Raw genomic sequence first — 25720 nt, 5'->3', positions numbered from 1 at the left:
TCACCCATTGAACTCAACTAGGACTTCAGCCTTGGCAGATGTCCTCAGAAGAAGTTCTCAGCCGGAAGAGTTTAAAATGATGAGGGGGTCGTGTCCATCAAGAGGGGATGTCAGTGCTGCCTTCCTGGGACTGGAGGACTGAAAAGAAAGAGGAGCCCAAATCATTTGATACAGGTTGCTTTTGACTACTGACACAGCCTGCTGTACCCTGGTGGTGGTGGTAGAACAGAACGGTCTCTCCTGCTTGGTTCTGGGATATCACCACAGTGGGGTCACCATGAATGCGACCAGTTTATTCTCCTTTACCAGCCCAGCAGGGAAGAGGCTGTTGGGATGGAGACAGGGTGATAAAGAAGAAAAACAGGCAGAGAAAGCTGTTGATGCACTACTGAAAAAAATGAAGAAGAAAAAGGGTGCTATGGTGGAGCTGGAGAAAGCTTTAAGCTGTCCTGGTCAGCCCAGCGACTGTGTCACAGTTCCTCATCCCTTGGACGGCAGGCTTCAGGTGTCACACCGGAAAGGGCTCTCGCATGCAATTTACTGTAGAGTGTGGCGCTGGCCGGACCTGCAGAGCCATCACGAACTCAAACCACTGGAGTGCTGCGAGTTCCCCTTTGGTTCAAAACAGAAGGAGGTTTGCATCAATCCCTACCACTACGAGCAGGTAGAGAGTCCTGTCCTTCCTCCGGTGCTGGTCCCGAGACACAGTGAGTACAACCCCCAGCACAGCCTCTTGACCCAGTTCCGCAACCTGGGACAAAACGAACCCCATGTGCCGCACAATGCTGCTTCCCCAAACTCTTTCCAGCAACCCAATAGTCACCCGTTCCTTCACTCACACAACAGCAGCTGTCCAAACTCACCTGGAAGCAGCAGCAGCACCTACCCACATTCTCCAACCAGCTTAAACTTGGGAAATCCTTTCCAGATGCCAGGTGATGCTCCTCCTCCTGCTTACCTGCCTCTGGAAGGTCAGACGACACATGATACCTCCCAGCTAATGGATACCAACAAGATGGCACCCGCAATTCCCCCTGACATACACAGAAGAGATGTTCAGGCAGTTGCTTACGAAGAGCCAAAGCATTGGTGCTCCGTTGTCTACTATGAGCTGAATAATCACGTCAGGGAGGCATTCCATGCTGCTTCCACCAGCATCTTGGTGGATGGCTTCACTGACCCTTCAAACAGCAAGAAGAGATTTTGCCTGGGGCTGTTCTTGAACGTTAACCGCAACGCCACCATTGAGAACACTAGGCGGCATATTGGCAAAGGTGCTCATCTCTATTACTTTGGTGGGGAAGTGTATGCTGAGTGTCTGAGCGGCAGCAGTATTTTTGTGCAAAGCCAGAACTGCAGTTACCATCATGGGTTCTATCCCACCACAGTCTGCAAAATCCCCAGTGGTTGCAGTTTGAAGGTTTTCAATAATCAAGAGTTTGCTCAGCTGTTGGCTCAATCAGTTAATCATGGCTTTGAGACAGTGTACAAGCTTACTAAGATGTGCAGTCTCCGTATAAGTTTTGTGAAGGGTTGGGGAGCTGAGTATCATTGCCAGAATGTAACAAGCACTCCATGCTGCATAGAGATACATCTTCATGGTCCCCTTCAATGGCTGGATAAAGTAATGAATCAGATGGGCTCTCCTCATAATCCTATTTCTTCAGGGTCTTAAAAGGTCCCAAGTTCCTGCATTTCGAAAACGGTTGTTCTTACATTAAGCGGTGCATTCTTAAAATAAACAAGCAGGTCTGAGTTGTCCAAAAAGAAAAAGGGGGATATGTAGGGATATTTATGAAGGAAAATGTTCATACAGTATTGCTAGACAAGTTGGACAATCCTGACTGGTGTGCTGAACTGCAGTTGTCCTTGAAGTCACCTTAGAAGCCATATAAGGCAAACCCCTTAGGTAAACAACAGTGTTAGCAGCATGTAGAACGGGATGCTGCAGCCACAGGGGGGAGTGCCCTCAGACAAAACTGCCTCGTGGATCGCTTATGCTGTGCCAGTGAGGAGTCAGCAGTGGCACGTGAACTGAGCTCAGGGACAAATCACGAGTTGTTATTGCACGCGTGATTGTTGCATGCACTACGTTATATATACTGGCAGTTGCCTAATAATGTTGGAACAAGTTGTTAAATCATATTGGTGCGTATGATTGTTACCCGGGGCTCTACCCCTACCACGACAACAAACATTTCCAGTAACATGTTAAAGGTTAATACAGAAGACCTGGTCATAGGAAGCACTGGGGGGATGTGATGGTTTGACTCTGGCTAAATGCCCGGTATCCACCAAGTCGCTCTATCACTTCCCCCCCCTCCCCCCCCCTTCCCTTTGTTTTCTCAACAGGGTAAAGAGGGGAAAGAAGATAAACTAACCCTTGTGGGTGAAACAGAAGCAGTTTTAATATAAGCAAAGCAAAGCAAAAGTCCGCACACAGAAGCAAAAGCAAACAGATTTATTCTCTACTTCCCATGGACAGGTGATGTCGGACCTTCTCAGGAGCAGGGCTCCAATATGCATAGTGGTTGCCTCGGAGGACCAAGGGTGACCCCACTCCCTTCCTCCTTTCTCCCAGCTTTATACTGAGCAGACGTCATATGGTATGGAATGTCCCTTTGGTCGGTTTGTGTCAGCTGTCCTGGCTGTGTCCCCTCCCAAGATCTTGCCCACCCCATCCCACTGGGGGAAATATCAGAAAGAGCCTTGGTGCTGTGTAAGCACTGCTCAGCAGCAGCCACAACACCAGGGTGCTATCAACACCCTGCCAGCTCCCAGCATAAACCACAGCACCATGAGGGCTGCTATAGGAGAAATCCAGTTCCAGTTCAGTCAGACCAGTACAGGGGAGAAAAAAAAAAAACAAAAAAACAAACAAACAAAAAAACACAACAAAAACAAAACCCAAAAAACTAAATCCAACAGTGTAAGGGAGCCATGTTTTCTGTGAAAAATAAGAGGAAGGCTATGAATTTATACAGTGAGTAAGAAAAAAAAAAAAAGGAAAATGCAAACAGTAAGCAAGTGAATATATTTTTTGTCATTAATAAACTAGTAATGAAAAGAGCATTGAGTTGATATTTTTTCTAAGTTGTATAGAAAAGGCATATGCTATGGACAGGTGGAGATTGTAAGGCTTGATCTGCTTTTAGATATTCACGTGAAATAACTTTAGATGAAGTACCACATGAAATAGCATCATGGGAAATACTTGAAGTGAAGGCATGAAGGAAAAAGAAAAAAAAATCAAACCCCAAGACTTCTTAAGTTGCAAAAAGATGCTTATAAATTATTAAAAAAAAAAAAAAACAAACAAAAAACAAACACAAAAAACCAACTCCATCCTGCAATATATGCAAACAGGTGTCTGTGTCAAAATCCACTCAATTGATATTTGTTCCCAAATTCAATAACTTCAGTCAAATAGTTGATTCACCATTTAGTTGTATAAAGCAAGCTTTTGCCTCTCTTTTATCTCTTGAACAAGAATGTTACTGCAGAGCTTGTGATTCACTATGAACAAATTCTGTGAACACTTGACAAAAGCAACTAAAAAATTTTTTTAAAAAGGTGAAAATGCAGAAAGAACACACCTTTAGTACTTTAAGAAATGATCTTTATGCACAAGAGCATATATCTAGTACTGAAACACCTCTTTAGCCACATCCCCATTCATTTAGTATCATTTTCACAGTCACCTTTCTGGAGTGCTAAGGCTTGGACAACTGGCCCAAGCCAGAGCTGACCTATAGATGAATCCTGTATAACTGATAACCATTGTGCTAGTAGGTATTGTACTAAGTTATAACAATGCACTTATGCTGATATAAAAAGTGCTAAAGCTTTGAAGTACTGAAGCCTGAACAACAGGCCCCAAGCTGAAGCTGCTAACTTAGTACGTAATCATTAACCAAGTATGTAAACTTGCTAGTGAAAGAGGCAGTTTAGACAAAATATAATCAGTAGTGAGGAGAGAATGTATCCAACTTCCCTTGTTTAGCCTTGTTCAAGGCTGAGAACACACGTATCTGGCCTTGTCAGAAACTCCCTTGGTTTTCCCCCCTGAGCCCTGGCCACGCTTTGGGTGGAATCCAACAGGAGAATGAAACCAGAAATTTTCCGCTCAAAACAAAGGTGCTGGCTATTCTGGCCTGTCGATCTCCGGTATATAAGGCTGGGCCTGTTTGCAGCGTCTTTGGAATCCTCACCTATGGGTGGATGGACCACGTAGGATTTCCCACTTGCCGGGACAGGCTCTCCAAATCCTCGCTGTGACGGGGGCTCCCAGCGACTGCGGATCTGGATGATGATAATATACGCAAGTGGTGATGTATTTTTTCTTAATCTCCATTCTCTCTCTTGTGTAGTAATGATTTAATGCATTACTCTGTTTTTGTTTTTGTTTTTTTTTTTTTTTGTTTTTTTTTTTTTTTTGTTTTTTTTTTTTTTTTTTTCTGTTTGCTGCTTTAAGTGCACTATTCTGCTTTTTCTTACTGCATGTTTTCTGTATTACACTGTTACCACTAGTAAAATACGCCTGCTCTTTTCACTCTGGTGTCTGAGTTTGATTGGTATCCTTAATCAGCAGAACATAAATTGGTATCTGAAGTGGGATCTGACAAAAATGCCATTATTTAAGTTCAAAGGTAATTTGTCAAGTCCACCAGATACTCCTGATTGGAAAAATCCTCCCTAGTTCACTGGCTCAGGAGTGGGCTCAGGTCAGAGGCCCGTGCAAACAATGGGAGAGATGGCTGAAAGAAGCTGAACCATTAGATGTTTTAAATTATAGGAAAAGGATACCTATTGGAAAAGGAAAAGAAACTACAGATTCAAGCAAACAAGGATGGATTTTGTTAACTGCACATAGAAAACAACACCAGAGTAAAGAGAGGCTGTTGTTAGAGCGCTCCCAGATGGAGCGACAGATGTGTGATTTATGGAGTCAAATAGTGATGTTGTAATGCTGGAATAAGTTGCTTGCTGATAAACTGGATACTTGTCAGACAGTGGCAGAGAAAGCCACAGTGCGAGTAGCACAGTATAAGTATAGTAAAAGAAGAGGTCCGGATTCGTTGTGTACTTTGACCATTGGCACCGATATTGACTCTGAGACTTGGAGCTTGTATATTGTATGTATGTTGTTAAATTTGGAGTTGTCGTTTGTCATAATTGTCCTAGTGGTACTTGTGGTTATAAGTGTAATTCTGTGTTGTTTGTGTGAACGGTGTAAGGGAGCTCCTTGTGTGTTAATATAAGATTAATCTGTTTAATCTAAGATTGTGTGTGAGTGTGTGAGATACAGTACTACTGTAAAAGTGTTATCATAACTCTTGTGATTACTGAGATAGGAAATTCCCTTTGTGATGCAATAGAAAAATAAAGTAGCTGAATGACCTTGGGGAGTGGGACCCCGAAGGAGTGCAGGGAATCGAGATACTCAAAATGGCCCTAAAGACAATGAAAATAGGATTTCTCATAAGGAAAAGTTTATGGCTTTGTTAAAAGACAGCATGTCTCATGAAAAAAAAAAAAAAATCCACAGTGTTCCAACTAATGAGCTGTGCTGAACATATACACAGAGAGGGCTGAATAAACCTATCAAGAGAGTGCAGAGTTCTAAAACTAGGAATTCAGGGACAACTCAGGCTACAGCACCCGTTCTCGAACCTCAACGGGACCCTGCATCTGCCCACAGAGGATGCCCCCCCACTCCCTGCCCCCCCAGTAAGTGGATCAGCACTTCAGGGGTTGAAAGACGATCAGGCACTGTTTTCTGACTTGCACCCTTTGCATGAGGCAAGGGAAGTGAATCAATATTATGATCAGTACAAATGAATTAATGGCCAAGCTCCAAGGCAGTGGGTGCAGGAGGACCGATGACCCCATGTGGAGCTTAAGTTTTTGGGGTTTTTTGGGGTTTTTTTTAGAACAAGCAGTCCCTGCAAGCTGTAAGAGCCCTGACTGACACTGAAGCAGAGGTCTCCTTAATATATTGGAATCCCAAGAAGTATAGAGGACAACCTGTAGGTATTACTGGGTTGGGAGGAAGACAAATTAAAGCCATACAAACACAAATAGAAATGAAAATAAGAAACCTCCCAAAATGATTATATTCAGTCATGATTGTTCCCATTCCTGGACATATAAAAGTTATGGAGATTCTAAAAAAACCCTAACTTTAAATCTTTCTGATGTTCAATATCAATTTGGAGTTAAACCCTGTATTAATGCCAGACCTGTTACCATCGGTAAAGTAAAAGTGCCTCCTGTGCAGATCCCGGCTGCAACTAAGTTAGTCACAATGAAGCAGTATATAATTCCAGGAGGACATGAAGAGATATCACAGACAATAAGAGATTTATTAGATGTAGGAGTTTTAAAGCCAACCACGACACCGTGGAACACCCCGATATGGCCTGTCAAGAAAAGTGATGGATCCTGGAGAATTACAGTGGATTTCAAAGAACTAAATAAACATACTCCACCACTTGCAGCAGCTGTGCCAGACACTGTCACTTTAATAGAAAAAGTTCAGAAACATCCAGAAACTGGGTACGCTGTAATAGATTTGGCTAATGCATTTTTTACCATCCCGATTGCAGAAGACCACAGGGATGGTTGCATAGACCCTCTATCTGTCATAGAATTGTAGTTGAACATTGAGATGAAAATACAGCTGCCTCCTCACACATAATTAAGTCACTATATAGATGAAGTTTTGATCCAAGGAAATGATGAGGAGGAGGTACAACAAGTCCTTGAATTAGTGGTAAATCACATGAAACAGAAGGGTTGGAAATTTAACCCTGGGGAAAAAAAAAATATCCAAGGACTGTCTCAGACAGTGAAGATTCTAGGAATTCAGTGGCACTGTGGGCATTGAGAAATACTGCCTAAACCCTGACAAAAATTTTTTTTTTTTTTTAGATTTTAGATCCATTGGGCTATTCGACTTCTGGAGGCAACATATTCCCTGTTTGGGATAAATGTTAACCCTTTGGTATAAGGTGACAAGGAAAAAATATGCATTTGAATGGGGAAATGAACAGCAAGCTGCTTTTGAATTAGCTAAAGAAACCATCAAAAGGCTTTACATTTATGGCCTCTGCAGAAAGGATAAGTGGAGTTAAATGTGTCGGTAAATGGATGCCCAAAGATCACAGCATTCTGTCCAAAGGCTCCAATAATTATGCCAGCCCCACATGGCCTTGATCACCCCAGCAATTCATCTCCTTTTCTAGAACAACCTGTCTTAATTGAACTCCCCACAGTGGGAGCAGCACTGCTGGTATTGGATACCCCAATAAACAAGTACACCTGGAAAGCCAAAGATGCTCATGGAAAGGAGCACAAAATTAATACAAGGTAGATTATCCCATCTTTCTAATTATAACCCACTTCCAGTTCTCAAAATGAACCGAGAAGGTTTTCTTTCCTTTTTCTTGCAGGTAAACCCCCCAGAGACAGATAGCCTGAGTCACGATGGTGGATCCTTACGTGAATTTAAATTTTTGCGTAGTGTTGATGTTGTCTTATTAATGTTTTTAGGATGTATTGTCTATCATTGCAAAATTGCTTTGGGTGACCGTTCTCTTTTCCCTTGGCTCCAGGGGAAGCTCTGGCTTCCTAAGTATTAACCAAGAATGGGAAGAAAGCGAATTTGTGGTTTTAGGTCATTCTGTTACCAGTATTATGATCAAACAACAGACACCAAATCAGGAGAAGGTCCTTTTGCTAATGGGGCCTGGACTTTAAAAGGTCATTATTGAGCCCATGAAGGCTAGATGGAAATACCAAGGCCTAAACTATAGATGCCCTCTGGGCTGGGGAGTGGAAAAACATTTTCCTGCTGTGTAGGCAGACCCCAGCTCCAGCGAGCCAGACCACCATCTTCAGCTCTACAATTGACAACAACAACCAGAATTTATCCCCTTTTGATACTTAATTTTGTGGAGGTTGCTCTGTTGCTTCTTGCTATATTTTCTCTTGTGGGATGAATGTGTTCATCTTATCAGTGTCCATGTAAACTGTCTTGCAATTGTACTTTTCCATGTAGACAATCACGTCCTTCCACCAATTCCCAAGGACCGGGAGCACATCCTTAGGCCCAGCCTCAGACTCATTTTGGTTAAATATATTTAGTTAAAATATTATTAACTGACATGGTTATTGTTACTGTTACCTTTATTATATGTTTCGTTATAATGTTGTTAAGCATTGTTAGTGTCAATATTGTTTTACTTGTTATTTGTAGTGTTATTACTAATTTACCTTTGTTTGAATCTGGGGTAGAAGTTTCTAGGCCCAGATGATGCAAGTGCTTTAGGATAAGGGGGCATGGAAACCAATTTCCATGCTGTGTATGCTGACTCCAACTTTGGCAAACCAGGGCAGCAGACTGCATGGACTGCCAGAGCTGCAAACACTCAGTGGTACATTGCCAGAACCATGGAAAAATAATGGATCACATGTTAGTGGTGATTCCAATTTACTATATAGCCTTATAAAATGTTTTGGTTTTGTAGAGTTAGATAATTTTGATCATGACATATTTGTTAGGGATGTTGTTAGATATATGCTTGTTAACTGAAGATATTAATATTTGTTAAAGATATTATTAGTTAAATATTTATTAATGGAAAATTTATATATCCGTTTAAAATGTTATTAGTTATATCTTAGCCAAAAGTGTTATTAGTTATCATGTTGCGTGCTATTTCTATCCTTTTTGTCTTTATATATTTATCCTTCCTGCCACCATGAGGACAGCAATGTTGTGCCACAAGTTGGTGTAAAAGACTGTGTTAGACTCTGCTTGTCCCAACATTGCTGCTGCATCACTACCACTACCTGGTCTCAGAATTACACTCTGAAGGAGACGAACTGTTCCCAAAAAAACTACCATGTCTGCCTGAAGCCAGAACAACGACATTCTTGGCAGTGCCTGTCAAGCTGCGCCTGTATGTGAGCCAAGTGAAGACCACCATGAACACCTGGGCATGTGCACATGGAAGAACACAGGGTGGCACATATGACAATGAACTCTGTGGAAATGGGTGGACTCTTTGGAGGAATTGTGGGGACTGGGACAATAAAAGGACTATGTAGCCTTTTCTCAGGGCTTGGAGCTGGGATTTCAACATCATCTCTCTCGGCGGAGCTTGGAGCTTGTAGCAACCTTATCACCTACACTGAGACTGAGACAACGGGATGTTGCTGGATTTATGGTGGTAGTAACTGATCTTCCTGCATCTCTTACGTTTGCTAGCTTAGGTATTCTGACTTTTTTTCTTCTCTCTGTCCTATCACTACTATTGCTTGATACGGGCAAGGTTGTAGGGCATTTAACCTCATTTGTGTCTTAAGTTCACTCCTAGGATCATTTAAGAACTCTCCCTGATATTGGATTGGGACATGCCTGACGAGACATCTGATGTCAATCTGATGATCTGAGCCTGACTGATGGACGAAGACTGATGTCAATAACCATAGAAATGGTTTGAGAGCCGTAATTCACCTATAGGTCAAAGGACCAAATTAAGTGCTGTGCAGGTTTAGGCCCTGCCAGAAATGGAGAGCAGATTGCTGTGGCCCTTCCCCCACCCTCAGCCGGTCGGGCTGGAAGTTAAACACAGACACGGGCTAAAATAAGAAGAAATTTAATACAACAGTGTGCAGGTTTAACTCCTGCTGGGATCGGAGAGCACACTGCCGTTGCCCCTCCCCCACCCGCGGCCGGACGGGCTGGAAGTTAGGCACAGACCTGGGCTAAAGTAACAAGGAATTTAATACAACAGAGTGATAGAACAACCTCAACAACAACAGTAGCAATGATAATAACAACAGACAGCAATAACAGTGAACAAGACAAAAGGTATACAGAGAAATACCGCTAAATGGTCAACGAGCAAGCCCGCCGTGTGTATGGCAACCCCCGAAACCAGAAGCGAAATTAAAAAGGCTCCACCCCTGGACCTGACGTCAGCATGGTATCAATAACCAGGCTGGAGATCCCTTCCCCCTCTCTCTCTGCTGGGGAAAAACTTGACTCTATCCTAGCTGAACCAGGACATAATCCACTCCTTTATTCTATACCATCTGCGTCATGTCCAGCTGCCATTTAGCAGTTAACAATAACAAAGTAATAATTTACACAGGCACAGCATAATTTACGGCATGTTCTCACCCAGGATCAAGTCCCCCTGTGGTACGCATCGGACCTCTCCATTGTCCTGCATCACCCACCAGGTGCACCCAGGTCCTTAGGCAAAAGCAGTCCTGTGGATGGGTTTGCCTTTACCTTTGCCTGGCGCAGGACTAAACCAGACCATTTTTCCCAATATATTCCTCATGCACACCACAGGGACTTTATCCCCATCTACAGCACGTGGAGGTTTCGACTGAGCCGGGCCAGGTCGACTGGCAGATCCTCTTGCGTTGACTAGCCAGGTGGCCTTTGCTAGATGTATGTCCCGGTCTTTGAAGGTCCCACCTCCCAATGCTTTCAATGTGGTTTTTAACAGTCCATTGTAGCGCTCGATCTTTCCAGAGGCTGGTGTGTGGTAGGGGATATGGTAGACCCACTCGATGCCGTGTTCTTCTGCCCAGGCATTTATGAGGTTGTTTTGGATGTGGGTCCCGTTGTCTGACTCAATTCTCTCTGGGGTGCCGTGTCGCCACAGGACTTGGGTTTCAAAGACTAGGATGGTGTTTTGGGCGGTAGCGTGGGGTGCTGGGTAAGCTTCCAGCCATCCAGTGGTTACTTCCACCATTGTGAGCACGTGGCGCTTCCTGTGGCGGGTCTGTGACAGTGTGATGTAGTCGATCTGCCAGGCCTCTCCATATCTATATTTCAGCCATCGCTCTCCATTTCGCTGGGGCTTCACCTGCTTGGCATGTTTGATTGTGGCACATGTCTCACATCCATGGATGATCTCTGCAATGGTGTCAATAGTAAGGTCCACCCCTCAATCTCGAGCCCACCTGTATGTTGCATCCCTACCTTGGTGGCCCGAGGTCTCGTGGGCCCACCGGGCTATGAACAGTTCACCTTTGCGCTGCCAGTCCAAGTCCACCTGAGCCACTCTAATCTTAGCAGCTTGGTCTGCCTGCTGGTTGTGTCGATGTTCATCAGTGGCCCGACTCTTGGGTACATGGGCATCCACATGGCGCACCTTCACAAGGAGGTTTTCCACACGGGCTGCAATGTCCTGCCATACTTCAGCAGCCCAGACGGTTTTACCCTTATGTTGCCAGTTGTTCTGCTTCCATTGCTGCAGCCATTTCCACAGGGTATTTGCCACTGCCCACGAGTCGGTGTAGAGTTAGAGCCTTGGCAACTTTTCCCGCTCAGCAATATCCAAAGCCAGCTGGATGGCTTTCACCTCTGTGCACTGGCTCGATTCACCCTGTCCCTCAGCAGCTTCAGTGACCCGTCATGTGGGACTCCATACAGCAGCCTTCCACGTTCTATGTTTTCCCACAATGCGACAAGACCCATCAGTGAACCGGGCATATCTCTTCTCCTCATCCGGCAGCTCGTTATATGGTGGGGCCTCCTTAGCACGTGTCACCTCCTGTTCTGGTGACATCCCGGAATCTTCGCTCTCTGGCCAAATCGTAATCACCTCTAGTATTCCTGGGCGGATGGGGTTCCCACTTACTCCACGTGGCATCATTTCCATGATGCGTGGAGGAGGCCTAACCTTTGAACATCCACCCCAGCACCGGCAGTCGGCGTGCCAGGAGGAGCTGTGTTTCAGTGCCGACCACTTCTGAGGCAGCCCAAACTCCTTTGTACGCTGCCAGTATCTCCTTCTCAGTTGGTGTGTAATTAGATTCAGAGCCTTTGTATCCCCGGCTCCAAAAGCCTAGAGGTCGGCCTCGGGTTTGCCCAGGTGCTCTCTACCAGAGGCTCCAGGTAGGGCCATTTTCCCCAGCTGCGGTGTAGACCATGTTCTTAACCTCCTGCCCTTCTCGGACTGGCCCGAGGGCTACTGCCTGGGCAATCTCCCGTTTAATCTGTTCAAAGGATTGTTGTTGCTCAGGGTCCCATTCAAAATCGTTTTTCTTCCAGGTTACATGGTAGAGAGGGCTCACAATCAGGCTGTAGTTCGGGATGTGCATCCTCCAGAACCCCACAGCGCCCAGGAAAGACTGAGTCTCTTTCTTAGAGGTTGGTGGGGCCATGGCTGTTATCTTGTTTATCGCCTCCATTGGGATGTGGCGATGCCCATCTTGCCATTTTATCCCTAGGAATTGAATTTCCCTTGCAGGCCCCTTGACTTTCTTTTGCTTAATGGCAAAGCCGGCCTTCAGGAGGATCTCAATGATTTTCTTCCCTTTCTCAAAGACCTCCTTGGCTGTGTCCCCCCATACAATGATGTCATCAATATACTGCAGGTGTTCTCGGGCCCCACCTTTATACAGTCCTTGGCAAATGGTGGAGCTGTGGTTCCACCCCTGGGGCAATCGATTCCAAGTGTACTGGATGCCTCTCCAAGTGAACGCAAACTGTGGCCTGCACTCTGGCACTATCGGAATGGAGAAGAACACGTTAGCAGTGTCAATCGTGGCGTACCACTTGGCTGCCTTCGACTCCAGTTCATACTGGAGCTCTAGCATGTCCGGTACTGCAGCACTCATCGCTGGCGTAACTTCATTCAGGCCACGGTAGTCCACAGTTAGCCTCCATTCGCCATTAGGCTTTCTCACTGGCCTTATAGGGCTGTTGAAGGGTGAGTGCGTTTTGCTGATCACCTTCTGGCTTTCTAGTTGGTAGATCAGCTGATGGATGGGGACCAGGGAATCTCGGCTGGTGCAGTACTGCCGCCGGTGCACCGTCCTGGTAGCAATCGGCACTCACTGCTCCTCAACCTTAAGCCGCCCCACCACTGAGGGATCCTCTGAGAGGCCGGGTAAGGTGGACAACTGTTCAACTCCTCCAGGGCAGCTACACCAACAGCCCACCGGTACCCTTTTGGGTCTTTGAAGTACCCTCTCCTGAGGTAGTCTATGCCCAGGATGCACAGGGCATCTGGGCCAGTCACAGTGGGGTGCTTATGCCAGTCCCTCCCAGTCAGGCTCACTTCAGCTTCCAATACTGTCAGCTGCTGGGATCCCCCTGTCACTCCAGAGACACAAATGGATTCAACCCCACTGTAGCTCGATGGCATCAGGGTGCACTGAGCGCCAGTGTCCACTAAAGCCTTATACTCTTGTGGGTCTGACGTGCCAGGCCATCAGATCCACACTGTCCAGTAAATCCGATTATCCCTTTCCTCCACCTGGCTGGAGGCACGGCCCCTCTAATCCTGCTCATCATCACTCACTTCTTGCAAGAATGATTTACTGGTCCCCTCCAGAGGGTCAGATGTAACGTTCCCCATTCTATTCTGCCTGGGGGATTTCTGACTGGACACTGGAGATGCGCTCTTCTTGGAGGACTCCCCTTTTGTGATGGTCTTCCCTTTCAGCTGCTCTACTCGTGCAGCTAGGGCGGCAGTGGGCTGTCCATCCCACCTCCTCATGTTTTCTCCATGGTTGCAGAGGAAAAAACCACAGGGTGCCTCGTGGTGTGTACCTTCTGCTGCCTTTCTCTTGGGTGGGGAAACGTTTACTTCTAATCGCTGAGACATTAGCCCGTGTAGGTGGAATGTAGGACATGTCCTCTTCCATTTTCAGGACCCTCTGAGACAGTTCCTCCACAGCTGAGACCAGGGAATGGTGAGATGAAGGGAGATTTCCCTCATATTGCCGGAGCTTGCCAACCACTCCATCCACTGTTAGAGTCTGGGTGTCTGTCCACCAGGACACTATTGCCAATGCTTTTGAGTGCACTTCTGGTGCGCTCTTCAGGAACTTTCGCCACATCAGGTGTGTGCAAGGGGCCTGATCTGGGTCCATGGGTGACTGTTCATCATTCAGATCACCATAGATCATCTCAAACACAGCCAGTTCCCTGAGGTTCTTGATGCCTTTCTCAATGCTGGTCCATTTGCTTAGCTGACATAAGATATCATCCCTGTAGGGGTGCCTCTCCCTTACACTGAGCAGGAGTCGCTTCCAAAGGCTGAGGATTTGAGCCTGCTTCCCTATTTCCTGTCAATGTCAGCATCCTTGGCCAAAGATCCCAGCTGCTTGGCCTCTCTCCCCTCCATCTCAAAAGCACTAGCTCCATTGTCCCAGCATTGGAGCAGCCAGGTGCAAATCTGCTCACCTCCCAGGCAGCCAAAATCTCTCCGCATATCTCGCAGCTCAGTCGGGGACAGAGATCAGACAGTCACCTCTGGTTCTTCCTCCTGTTCCCCTGATGGGCCTGGCTCATCCTCATCCCTCACTCTGCGAACTGACTTTCTGGTATATTTTGTTTTCTGTATTGGGGCGACTGACACTGGCACTGCCTGTCTCTCTGGCTCAGTGTGTGTGCTGGTGGAGGCAACTGACTGGCTCTGCCTGTGCCCCCGGTTCAGATATTGTTTGTGTGGCCTTTTCTTCCATTTGAGGGCAGTGGGTGGTTTTAAAGAGGACACGGTATGCATGGGCAAGTCCCCAACACATTGCAGCGATTTGTGTCTCCTGGGTTTTGCCAGCTTGGTAACACACCCTTTCTAAGCACTCCATCAGCTTCTCAGGGCTCTGCATTTGCTCAGGAGTGAAGTTCCAAAGCATTGGGGGTGCCCACTGACTCAGGCCTTTGCCCATCTTTTCCCACACCCCTTGCCACTCACTATTATCTGACCTCGGGGCAGGTTTCCGGGCACTCCTATTGTTAGAGAAGTGCCACATGACCCAAAACAAGATCTGGCAGGCATTCAGAAGGCATAGTGCTGCAATCACAGTGGCCTGCAGGCTCCAAGGATAATTTAAACTCCCCAAAACCGAGAGGATCTCTTCCCCTGGCTCACCCACAATGGGGGTGGTACCCCTAACAAAAGCCCAAACGGCAAACAGGTACCGGCCCGCCCCCCCGCACAGCGATAGAAAGGCATTATAAGCATTCAACAGCCAGTATAACAACATAAGACTGTTTGCACATCTTCCACTGATAACAAACACCACCACTGGGATTATACACTGGATATAAGGATTAATCCAGCCCCACCACGCAAGCAAATGGGCCAGCATTGCAAACATTTTCTTATCAAATAAACACGAATACAAACAGAAAGATTACACCCAACAGATTGCTCTATCACTCTCTGGTCAGGGTCTGCCACACGTTGGGCGCCAATTTTTAATGTGCAGGTTTAACTCCTGCCGGGATCGGAGAGCACGTTACCGTTGCCCCTCCCCCACCCGTGGCCGGTCGGGCTGGAAGTTAGGCACAGACCTGGGCTAAAGTAACAAGGAATTTAATAAAACAGAGTGATAGAACAACCTCAACAACAACAGTAGCAATGATAATAACAACAGACAGCAATAACAGTGAACAAGACAAAAGATATACAGAGAAATACCGCTAGATGATCAAGGAGCAAGCCCGCCGCGTGTATGGCAACCCCCAAAACCAGAAGCTAAAGTAAAAAGGCTCCGCCCCTGGACCTGACGTCAGCATGGTATGAAACACCCGGCTGGAGATCCCTTCCCCCTCTCTCCTTGCTGGGGAAAAACTTGACTCTATCCTAGCTGAACCAGGACAAACAGTGTGATAAAACAATCTGAACAGCAGCAGTGGCAATGATAACAACAATAAACAGCAATATCAGTGAACAATACAAACGATATACAGAGAAATACCGCAAAATGGTCAGGGGCCAAGCCCGCCACGTGTATGTGTGCAACACCCAAAACCAGAAGCGAAAGTAAAAAGGCTCCGCCCCTGGACCTGACGTCAGCATAGTATGAATAACCCGGCTGGAGATCCCTTCCCCCTCTCTCTCTCTGCTGGGGAAAACTTGACCCTATCCTGGTTGAACCAGGACAAGTGCTAAGGCTTGGACAACCGGCCCAAGCCAGAGTTGACCTATAGATGAATCCTGTATATTTTATAATGGATAACCATTGTGCTGGTAGGTATTGTAGTAAGTTATAATGATGCACTTATGCTGATGTAAAAAGTGCTAAAGCATTGAAGTACTGAAGCCTGAACAGGCCCCAAGCTGAAGCTGCTAACTTAATATGTAATCATTAACAAAGTATGTAAACTTGCTAGTGAAAGATGCAGCTTGGAGAAAATATAATCAGTAGTGAGGAGAGAATGTATCCAACTTCCCTTGTTTAGCCTTGTTCAAGGCTGAGAACACACATATCTGGCCTTGTCAGAAACTCCCTTGGTTTCCCCCATCTGAGCCCTGGCCAGGCTTTGGGTGGAATCCAACAGGAGAATGAAACCAGGATTTTTCCACTCAAAACAAAGGTGCTGGCTATTCTGGCCTGTCGATCTCCGGTATATAAGGCTGGGCCCGTTTGCAGCATCTTTGGAAGCCTCACCTATGGGTGGATGCACCACGTAGGATTTCCCACTTGCCGGGACAGGCTCTCCAAATCCTCGCTGTGACGGGGGTTCCCCAGCGAATGCGGATCTGGATGATGATAATATACGCAAGTGGTGATGTATTTTTTCTTAATCTCCATTCTCTCTCTTGTGTAGTAATGATTTAATGCATTACTCTGTTTGGTTTGTTTTTTTTTTTCTGTTTGCTGCTTTAAGTGCACTATTCTTTTTCTTACTGCATGTTTTCTGTATTACACTGTTATCACTAGTGAAATGCGCCTGCTCTTTTCACTCTGGTGTCTGAGTTTAATTGGTATCCTTCATTAGCAGAACAGTTTCTTAAAGCCCAGCTGTTTGAGGACTGAGAACATCAAACTATAAGGTCAAATTGAGATGACCGGGAGGTTGGCATTCTTCTTTGCTATTTTAAACCCGATCTCTTCAATTTGTTGGCCTGCAACAAATTAATGGGGGATTATTACCTTGTGACATCTGAGAATTTGTCATTTTCTGTCATTAACTTGTTTGTTTGTTTGTTTTTGTTTGTTTGTTTTTTTTTTTTTTTGGGGGGGGGGGGTTGGACTCATGTTTAAGCTATTTTATTCTTTGTTCTCTTACTTCCTCTTAAAAAGCCTTAATCCACTCATTGGTTAACATTAGCTGTTTATATAGTCCTATAGACATTGCCTCTGAAACTGCAGGAAACAGAGTATATCTATGGCTTACATGGAAACTAATCAGAACTCATTGCAAAGTTACAAACTGTTATCCAAGTATTCCACACTGCTGTGCAAATATTAATAAATGAAGCTTTGTGACATTCAAATGTCATACAGACAGTTGGTGGTACAGGAATGTTCAAGCAAATGAGTAATATCATCCTGCATAGTTCTAATTATAAAACATCCTTACTATTTTCTGTAACATTTTATGATATAAGAGTATTTGGAAAATGACTGTATTGGGAGCATGACATTTACTGAAGTGAATAAGCTTTTCATATGTGAAGCAATTTCACTGCAGGTTATTGTGCAAAACAGAAACTTCGGAAGCAGAGATGAGTTAACTTCTTTGATACACTACCAATCTAAAGTGATTTTATTATTTTATGTTCTTTCCACATTGGTATCCTTATTCAAATGAGAAATAAAATATACATCTTCTTTCTACAATCTCATTTTTTGTCTCCTTTATGTTATGGTCTCCTGTGGGTTTCAGTTCTTGAGCACCTTTTTGACTTGTCTGTGTTACAAATGGTTTGTCAGATTGTGTCTTATGTCACTCGGCCCTATTGGTTCATGTGTAATTAGTAAAGGATACATATTGTATGTTTTTAAGAATTAGCACATGATATTCATGAGAAATTTTGTGGTGAGTTGATCTTGGCTGGCTGCCAGACACCCACTCAGGCACTCTCCTACTCCCCCTCCTCCCCTCCAAACAGGACAGTGGGAGAAATCAGATGAAAAACCTCATGAGTCAAGATAAACATGTGGAAATCACTTACCAACTACCATCATGGGCAAAACAATGTGACCTGGGGAAAAAGAGTCATCTTTCTTACCAGTAAAAATCGAGTTAGAATAAAACTAAATCACCTTCCTCCCACAATCCCTTTCCCAGGCTCAACTTCACTCCCAGCTCTTCTATCCCTTACCTGCCAAGGGTGCAGGTGATGTGGAATGGAGGTTTGTAATCAGTCCATAACAGCTCCTCTCTGCTGCTCCTTCCTCCTTACACTTTTCTCTTGCTCAAGTGTGGGTCCTTTCCATGGGCTGCAGACCTACCGGATAAACCTGATCCAGTGTGGGCTCTTCAAAGGCTGCAGTTTCTTTCTAACTGTATACAGTTTAACTTTTATTTTCTGAAATACATAAAAAATAGAAATTACATGGATTATTACAGTTGAGTTGGACTAGATGATCATTGAAGGTCCCTTCAATTTCACAGGTATTGCACTGATGTGCTGTTGTTTCTTATTTTTTTTAGTCAGTTCTGAGTTGCTTACTCACAATAAATAACATTTTGTTGTATAATATATGAAGAAACTGTTAAACAGAGTTTCATGAAATCTTACAGAAACAAGGAGCATACATGTGTCCCCTTGAAAAACACAGCCAGCTCTCCTAAGTTGTTTCTAATAGTTTCAGTAAAGTTCAGTTTAATTCACATTCTTTTTCTCTTTTGATAATTTTGATTTCTAATTTCCCATGAATGTGGAAATCTAACCTATCTGAGGGACTAATATAGCTATATAATGTTACAAGCACAGACTACTTTTTCTGTGTTGATTACAAATTTAATCAGGTCATAATCCTTGATTCCTACTTAGCCTCCTACACTAACAGTCTTCCCTCATTGGTAGCTTTTTCTGGTTTTGTTAATTAATCATTGATATTCTTCTTATACTTACAGTTTGCATACAGAATATTGCAATAGTCCTAGCTACATATTCGTGTTTATTTCTAAATAGCTCATCAAAGATATATACAGTTAAGCCTAGTAAAAATGTATATTCCATATATTATTTTCATTAAACATTTCACAACTATTTGACAATATCATAACAAAATTAAAAGCAAAATCAAACAATTACTGTTGCTTTATGCATATTCATGGAAAAATGTTCTTGTTACAAAATCATATTGAAATCAGTGGTATTCTAATCTCACTCAGTACAAGTTGGACAGAAAACAATTCTACCACACTATACTCCATATCCTTATAAGCAATAATTCTGTAAATTCAGTACTTAAAAGCCTCACAATTGTAAATATATATATATTTTTTTTAATTTTGTATTATTTATTTTGAGATAAATAAATAAATATATATTCCTACCTTCCCTTTGTAGAATGAACCGGTCAGATTAACACAGGAAAACAATGATCATGTAGAAGACTGATTTTCCTGTTCTGGGACAAGCACGCTAAGTACTTGACGTTCTTAATACAGCAGTTACGACTTGAAGCAGTTAGGCAAGCTGATTTCATATAAATGTTTTTATCTAAAACATTTGTTTAAACTTTTGAATTACTTGAGAAGTTTTCCTCTGTAGACACATCTTTTTCCTAACTTCAGATTTTAGTCTCTTAACCCAATTGTCTTTTCTTGTTGCTTTCGATGTGTCATTTTATTCTTGGCTCCAACTGCTGGCTGTTGGTAGATATCCATCTTGGCATAATTATGCCATGGAAAGATCCTCCCCATTCTCTTCCAGTTTAAAAATAAAACAAAATAAAACAAAACAAAACAAATCAAAACCAAACCAAACCAAACCAAACCTGAAAAACCCCAAACAATAAACAAAAGTCAACAACAAAAAAAAATCCTAATAGAAAATCAGAGTTCTAAGAAAACATTCATAATGGGTACTAAATTTATACTACTAGGTTAACTAAATCATAAAAAGAGGGATAATATCACTGGCCTATTTGGTCGAGCATTATTAACAGCAGGAGACACTGAAAGATTAAATAGGTAAACTAACTGAACTACTGCAAAAAAGATAAAAATCTATGCTAGTGCTGTTCTGTTCTTACAGAGTGATTCAATCAAGACTTGGCTCACATCAAATAAATCCAATTAATGAAATTTAACTAGTAATATATCTGACAGAATGATGCAACATGTTTCATTTGAGCAAGTTGATCAGGAAATAACAAATTATCATGACTTGGATATTTGGGCTTTCAAATGGTATCAAATCAATCATTATTCATACAGTTCCAGCAGATTTTGCAAACCATAGATATGTTGCTCTGTATGTTAGAACAGTTTTAAGGGGAATTGATTTCTCATTTTTCATCTGTATCTCAAATATATATTTTTTTAAAATTTCTTCCCCCGCCCGCCCCAGTGCCTGGTCTGTTCAGAATTTCTAAACACATGCATTTTCTTAGAGTTTGTGGACTTTGAAATTATCTTTCCTAAATACATTATGTGGAGCTCTTAAGAAACCAGTTGTTGAACAGATTATCTAGTCACTGTTGCCTAGACTAATTTGAAATTGGAGCTCAAGAAGGAAAAGGTCAATGAGTCATGCAGTAAACTGCACTTCAGATTCCTTACTGAATTGCTTCACAAAATTATGATCTCAGTTTTTCACATGGAACTGTATAGATTGAATTGTGTTCATTGGAGATACGAATGTTTTTTTGATACGTTATATACTATGTAATGTTCTTGTCTCCATAGAATACTTGCAGACTGCATCATAGTTAAAACAGTATATATATTTAAATACGATTAATGGAGTGTATTGTGGATATACTTTAACAGTTTTAAATAACTAAGAAGCTGTAGAAAAGGTAGAAAATTATATGTGAGATGTGGCAACAACTGGAGTGAAAACAGTCTGGAATAATTGAAGGAGGGATGATTAATCAATGATTAACCAATTTACAGGAATCGTTAAAATTGACCCAAGATTTATGATTGCAGAAAGATGCAGATGTCAGCTAAAATCAGTGTTAGTTCCACTACTTGAAAAACAACATAGATGCTCAGTACTGCCACCATAGTAGTGTCACAGCAGCCATGATCCAGCCAAAACTGGCAATCAGAAGTTGTTATGTCCCTTGGGGCAGTCTCCTCAGATCTGGAGCCTGTGTTTTCTTCTCAGGTTAACAGACACTATGAAGCACAGAAAGCTATAACAGACACTATGAAGCTGCCTGAGGTTGCAAAATATTAACAATTAACCAGCAGCCACCCCTAGCTAACCCACATGCAGATGTTAGTACTAGGCAATCAAATGTTAATGCAGAATCAGGGAGAAGTAAGATTTGAATACAAAGCAACTTTTCCATGTCCACCAGGGTAACCTGCTTATCCCAAGGCATAATGCATTTCATGTTGTGTATATTTCTTTTGTTAAAAACAAAATGTAAGAGGAAAAACGTTAACAGTAGTATTGCTTAATGTACAGGCACTGTGATAGTCCAGGGTTGCCCAGCAACAGTAAGTAGCATAATTTAGAGTAAAGGAGGTCCTGCTAAATGGAAAGATGAGTCAGAGGCACATTGAAATGAACGTGAGAAGGCTACATGCTCAGTGAACTTAGATTAAAAACAGAGAGGAGCAGCCCAAACAACTGCCTCTTGCCCTTAGTGCATAAGACATAATCATATATATGCTTCTCACATAGAGATTGAATAAAGGGCAACTACACAGTGTCCTCAAGTTACACCACCAGCTTGGAGCTCATGTTTGCATGCAATCAGTCTTCAGGAAAATGTTAGTGCTCAGAGGTATATCTTAATTACGACAACGCTTCTCCTAATAACAGCTGTAACACAAGCAACCTTTCCATTCGGCTTCTACGATGTGTTTCAAATTTGTCCTGTTGGGAAAAGAGAAAAGAAAGAACCATTCATTTTTAACATCCGTTAGATCTATCATGCAATGGCCAAGTAGCCACCGGTTATGACTTCAGCTCTGTAAAATGGAAACCTATCCTTCAGATGATGAACTGCAATTTTCTTTTCCTGACCTTCATTTTGTCATGGATGGAAACTCATTCAAAAGTAGCAAAGTGAGTGTGGCTCCCAACAAAAGGAATTAATTAAGTTTCCGTAGAAAATTACCACTGAGTACAGTGTAACTAATGAACACAAAACCAGAAATCCTTTCATTCATAACTTCTTACTGAAAGCCTACATGTTATACCCATAATGAATTGAATAGAAAAGACCAAATAGGCACAAGGCAGCAAGACTAACTACAGAAATTATTTTTTGTCTCCTATGAACTGAAATTTGTTAGAGATATTGAGAAAGAATGCCTGATGCAAAAAAGATAATAAGGAATAGACAGGTAAAGGAACAGGACCCAAGGTCAGTAAAATACTTTCATTGAGTATCTCTAGAAAGTGTCAGGAAGCAACATTTTAGAACAGCAAGCAAATAATGCAAGGCAGGAAGAAAAGTAGATGCTCCAGTACTAACTGCCAGCAAAGCAGAGTTAGAATCGACTTGTGCAAAGGAACAATGAATAGGGAAAAACAGTGGTGGTGGTTATTACAGAGTCATTATTATAACTGATTAGTGTCTCCTTCTTACCTCCCAAGTAATCCTTCTGTCCAGTAAAGATTCTGTCTATATATAAACCTTTAACAAAGACATGTTCTCCTGTTATATTCATGCAAGTGCTACTGAAATTATTCTTCAAGGACATTTATTATTTTAATCTGAAATAGAATTTAAATTGGTTTTGGTAATCTGAGTTAGCCTCCTGGCAGTACATACAGTGTAATTTCTCATGGAAAAGCTCTATTTTGGATGTGGCAAAACAGATCAGTACAGATCAAGATATGAATCTGGCAGGCCAGAACCAAGCCCCAAGACCTTATGACAGTTTAGACAACTGAAATTATTTATGGTTTCCTCTAAATGTACACTAAGCACATGCTTACTTTATTTTAGAAGAAACAAGTTGAGTAGTACTCCTCATGTGCTTGTGTATTTTCCTAGTTAATGTATATTATGATAAAATCACCTAAATCCAAATGGCCTATGGACAAAATAATATCTGTTTCCAGCTACACAATGTGTCAGATTTCAGAATGCAGTAAGATGTTCTCAGAAATTCTCAGGTCAGTAGTCAGGTAAAAGATGCTTTTATTAAAAGTTTTATTTCCCTAGAAAGTGTGTTTGAGTCTGTGTGCCTGTGTGTGTATGTAGACATGTCTATGTTTGTACTTATATATAAGAATATAGAGAAACAATATACAAGTACATAAAATGTGTAAAAAACTTCCTTAATGTTCTATTTTTTTCCTTATTTCTCATTCAACTACTTTAAGCTGATAAGGACAAGGAATGTGGGCCAGTGCTTTTATGGAGGAGGTAATTGCAAGCAGCAGAATTTGACATTGCACCTTCACTATACATGCATTGCGTTAAACTTTTGTCATGGTTTAGGCCTTGCAGGCAACTAAGCACCATGCGGCCTCTTGCTCAATTCTTCCCCCCATGGTGGGATGGAGAGGTGAACTGGAAACTTGTAGATTGAGATAAGGGCATTTTAACACGACAACACAAGGATAGAAGAAATAATAATAACTACGGTAATATAACAATGATGATGATGATGAAAGACTATATGAAGTGAGTGATGCATAATACATTTGCTCACCACCCAGAAACCGATGTCTAGCCTGTCCCTAAGCTGTGATCCTTCCTCCCTCCTGGCCAACTCCTCCTGTTATATACAGAGCATGCCATTCCATGATAGTGAGTATCACCTTGGCTAGTTCAGGTCACCTGTCCTGGCTGTGCCCCCTCCCTGCTTCATGTGAAAAATATCTCAGCCAAACCCAAGACAACTCTGTATAATGATTTTCCATCTACAACAATATCAACGTGAAGAACTATTTTCCAGTCATAAATAGCCTGATGAGAGCAAAAATATTTTTGCTTGCGTTTGACGTATTGTTATCATCTTGACCTCATTAAAGGGAGTTACTGACAATTCAGTTTACAGCCACTTGGTCAATAGAAAAAGTTTTCCCTTTCCATAATTTAAAAATGTTTTTCCGTGTTAAATCCAGAGAAAGCAATTTTCACAGACATATCTCAATGCCCCAAATAGATATTTCTTTTCAGTGATACCTCTATTTCTTTTATTAGTAGTATCAGTATGTATTATCATTAGTATTATGCTGAAGCAAATTATCAAGCTTTGCTATGGTGAGACATGCCCCAATATGACAAATTTTCATCCAGATCCCAAAGGATCTTTTTATTGAAGTTATACTACAGTTTGGCATATGGTTACTTTTCCTGTTACCAAATATTCCATCCTTTTTCAGCATGGTAATATTGAAGTGCAGGTGGACTACAGAAATTCCATTTATTGAGATAGGGTTTCTTCCTTTGAAAGTACCTAATATGATCGTGATTGTATTGAATTTTATTGTCTGTATAAAACTTGCTCAAACCTACAGATAAAATGCTAAAAATATAATAAACTTGATTCAATGTTCCAACTTGTTCTAGTGTTCAGTGTGTTCTTTTTTTAATCGTTGTTAAAGATATGGGAAAAGGAAATAACAAAATCATTATGCTAGGCACAACTGACAGTTCCCTTCAAGTATATTAAACGCTTTGAATGAATAATAATGAATATAGCAGGCCTTGTTAATGAACAAATATCTTCTCTATATATTATTATTTAGAGTTAAAAGGAATTCAGGGAGTCTAATGAGATAGTGAGAAAGCTGAGACGAACTGGTGCAAATGATTGTAAATCATCAATTATAGTTTAATGAGCACTTGGAAAGGATGAAGAAAACCTGGTCATCTAAGTTCTGGACTTGGTTAAGAAATGCTGACAGAAAAGAATGTGTTTTAAAATACACCTTTCCAGGTTTCCTCTTTTCTAATCTCTTTGCTGGAGAGTTTTGGCCGAATAAAGGACTAATAGATAAAATTCAAAAATAACAAAATCCATTGCTTTAAAGAGTCAGAGCCCACATGTTCAAGTTACAACAACCAAGGAAGAAATTGAAAACAATTTGGGGGTCTTTTCTATTTTTGAGATCGTGGTGGTTTAGGCCCTGCCGGGACCTGAGACTATGTTGCCGTTGTCCCTCCCCCACCCTCAGACTGGACGGGGCAGGGAGTGAGATACAAACACTGGGGTTGAGATAAGGAAAAAAATTAATGCAACAGTGTAACAAATAATAAACCGAATAACAACAATAGCAATAACAATAAACAGTAATAACAATGAACAGGACAAGAGATAAACAGAGATACACCACAAGGATACAGCAGTGAAGGGGAACGACAACGAACAAAACCCGTCCCTGCTCTTCCCATGCTTGGGCACCCGGACCTGAGTCAGCATGGTATTGAATAACCGGCTGGAGCTCCCTCCCCACTGCTGGGGAAACTTAACCCTATCCTAGCTGAACTAAGACAGAGATACAGTCATCAATATTAAATGTGATCTGTTTAGTAGATATTAGAAACCTTGAAAGCAGAAAGCTCCCACAGTTTTCATGGCATTTGAATGCTTTACATTCAAGAGATCCCACACAGTGGCTTTCAGTAGACCAAAATTATTTCAGTTGGAGAAAAGATCATAACAGGTTTGAGACCAGTTGTTTCTTAGCAATTTTATGACTCTGTTGGGTTTGAGTGTGGTGGGGTTTTGGTAGTGGGGGAGGGGCTACAGATCTGGCTCCTGTGAGAATCTTCTCAATGCTCTCTCCAGCTCCAAGTCAGACCTGCCTCTGGCCAAGGCCAAACGAATCAGTGATAGTGGTGACAC

At 42.5% G+C, this 25720-nt stretch overlaps 1 protein-coding gene across 2 annotated transcripts; it reads left to right on the top strand.

Annotated features, from left to right (window-relative positions):
• Positions 1–277: 277 nt before the first annotated feature.
• LOC141961419 (mothers against decapentaplegic homolog 1-like) lies at positions 278–1675 on the top strand. 2 transcript variants are annotated; one of them, XM_074908306.1, is made up of 2 exons: positions 278–1054; positions 1250–1675. In XM_074908306.1, exons 1-2 carry the CDS (start codon positions 278–280, stop codon positions 1673–1675), a joined length of 1203 nt encoding a protein of 400 aa, XP_074764407.1. The 2 variants fall into 2 exon arrangements, with proteins under 2 accessions (XP_074764407.1, XP_074764406.1); XM_074908305.1 differs by having other exon boundaries at positions 278–1675.
• The last annotated feature ends 24045 nt before the right edge of the window (positions 1676–25720 follow it).

The sequence above is a fragment of the Athene noctua genome, chromosome 5 (genome assembly GCF_965140245.1).
Source record: "Athene noctua chromosome 5, bAthNoc1.hap1.1, whole genome shotgun sequence".
In the NCBI taxonomy this organism is placed as follows: domain Eukaryota; kingdom Metazoa; phylum Chordata; class Aves; order Strigiformes; family Strigidae; genus Athene; species Athene noctua.
This window is presented reverse-complemented; position numbering and strand designations above follow the sequence as displayed.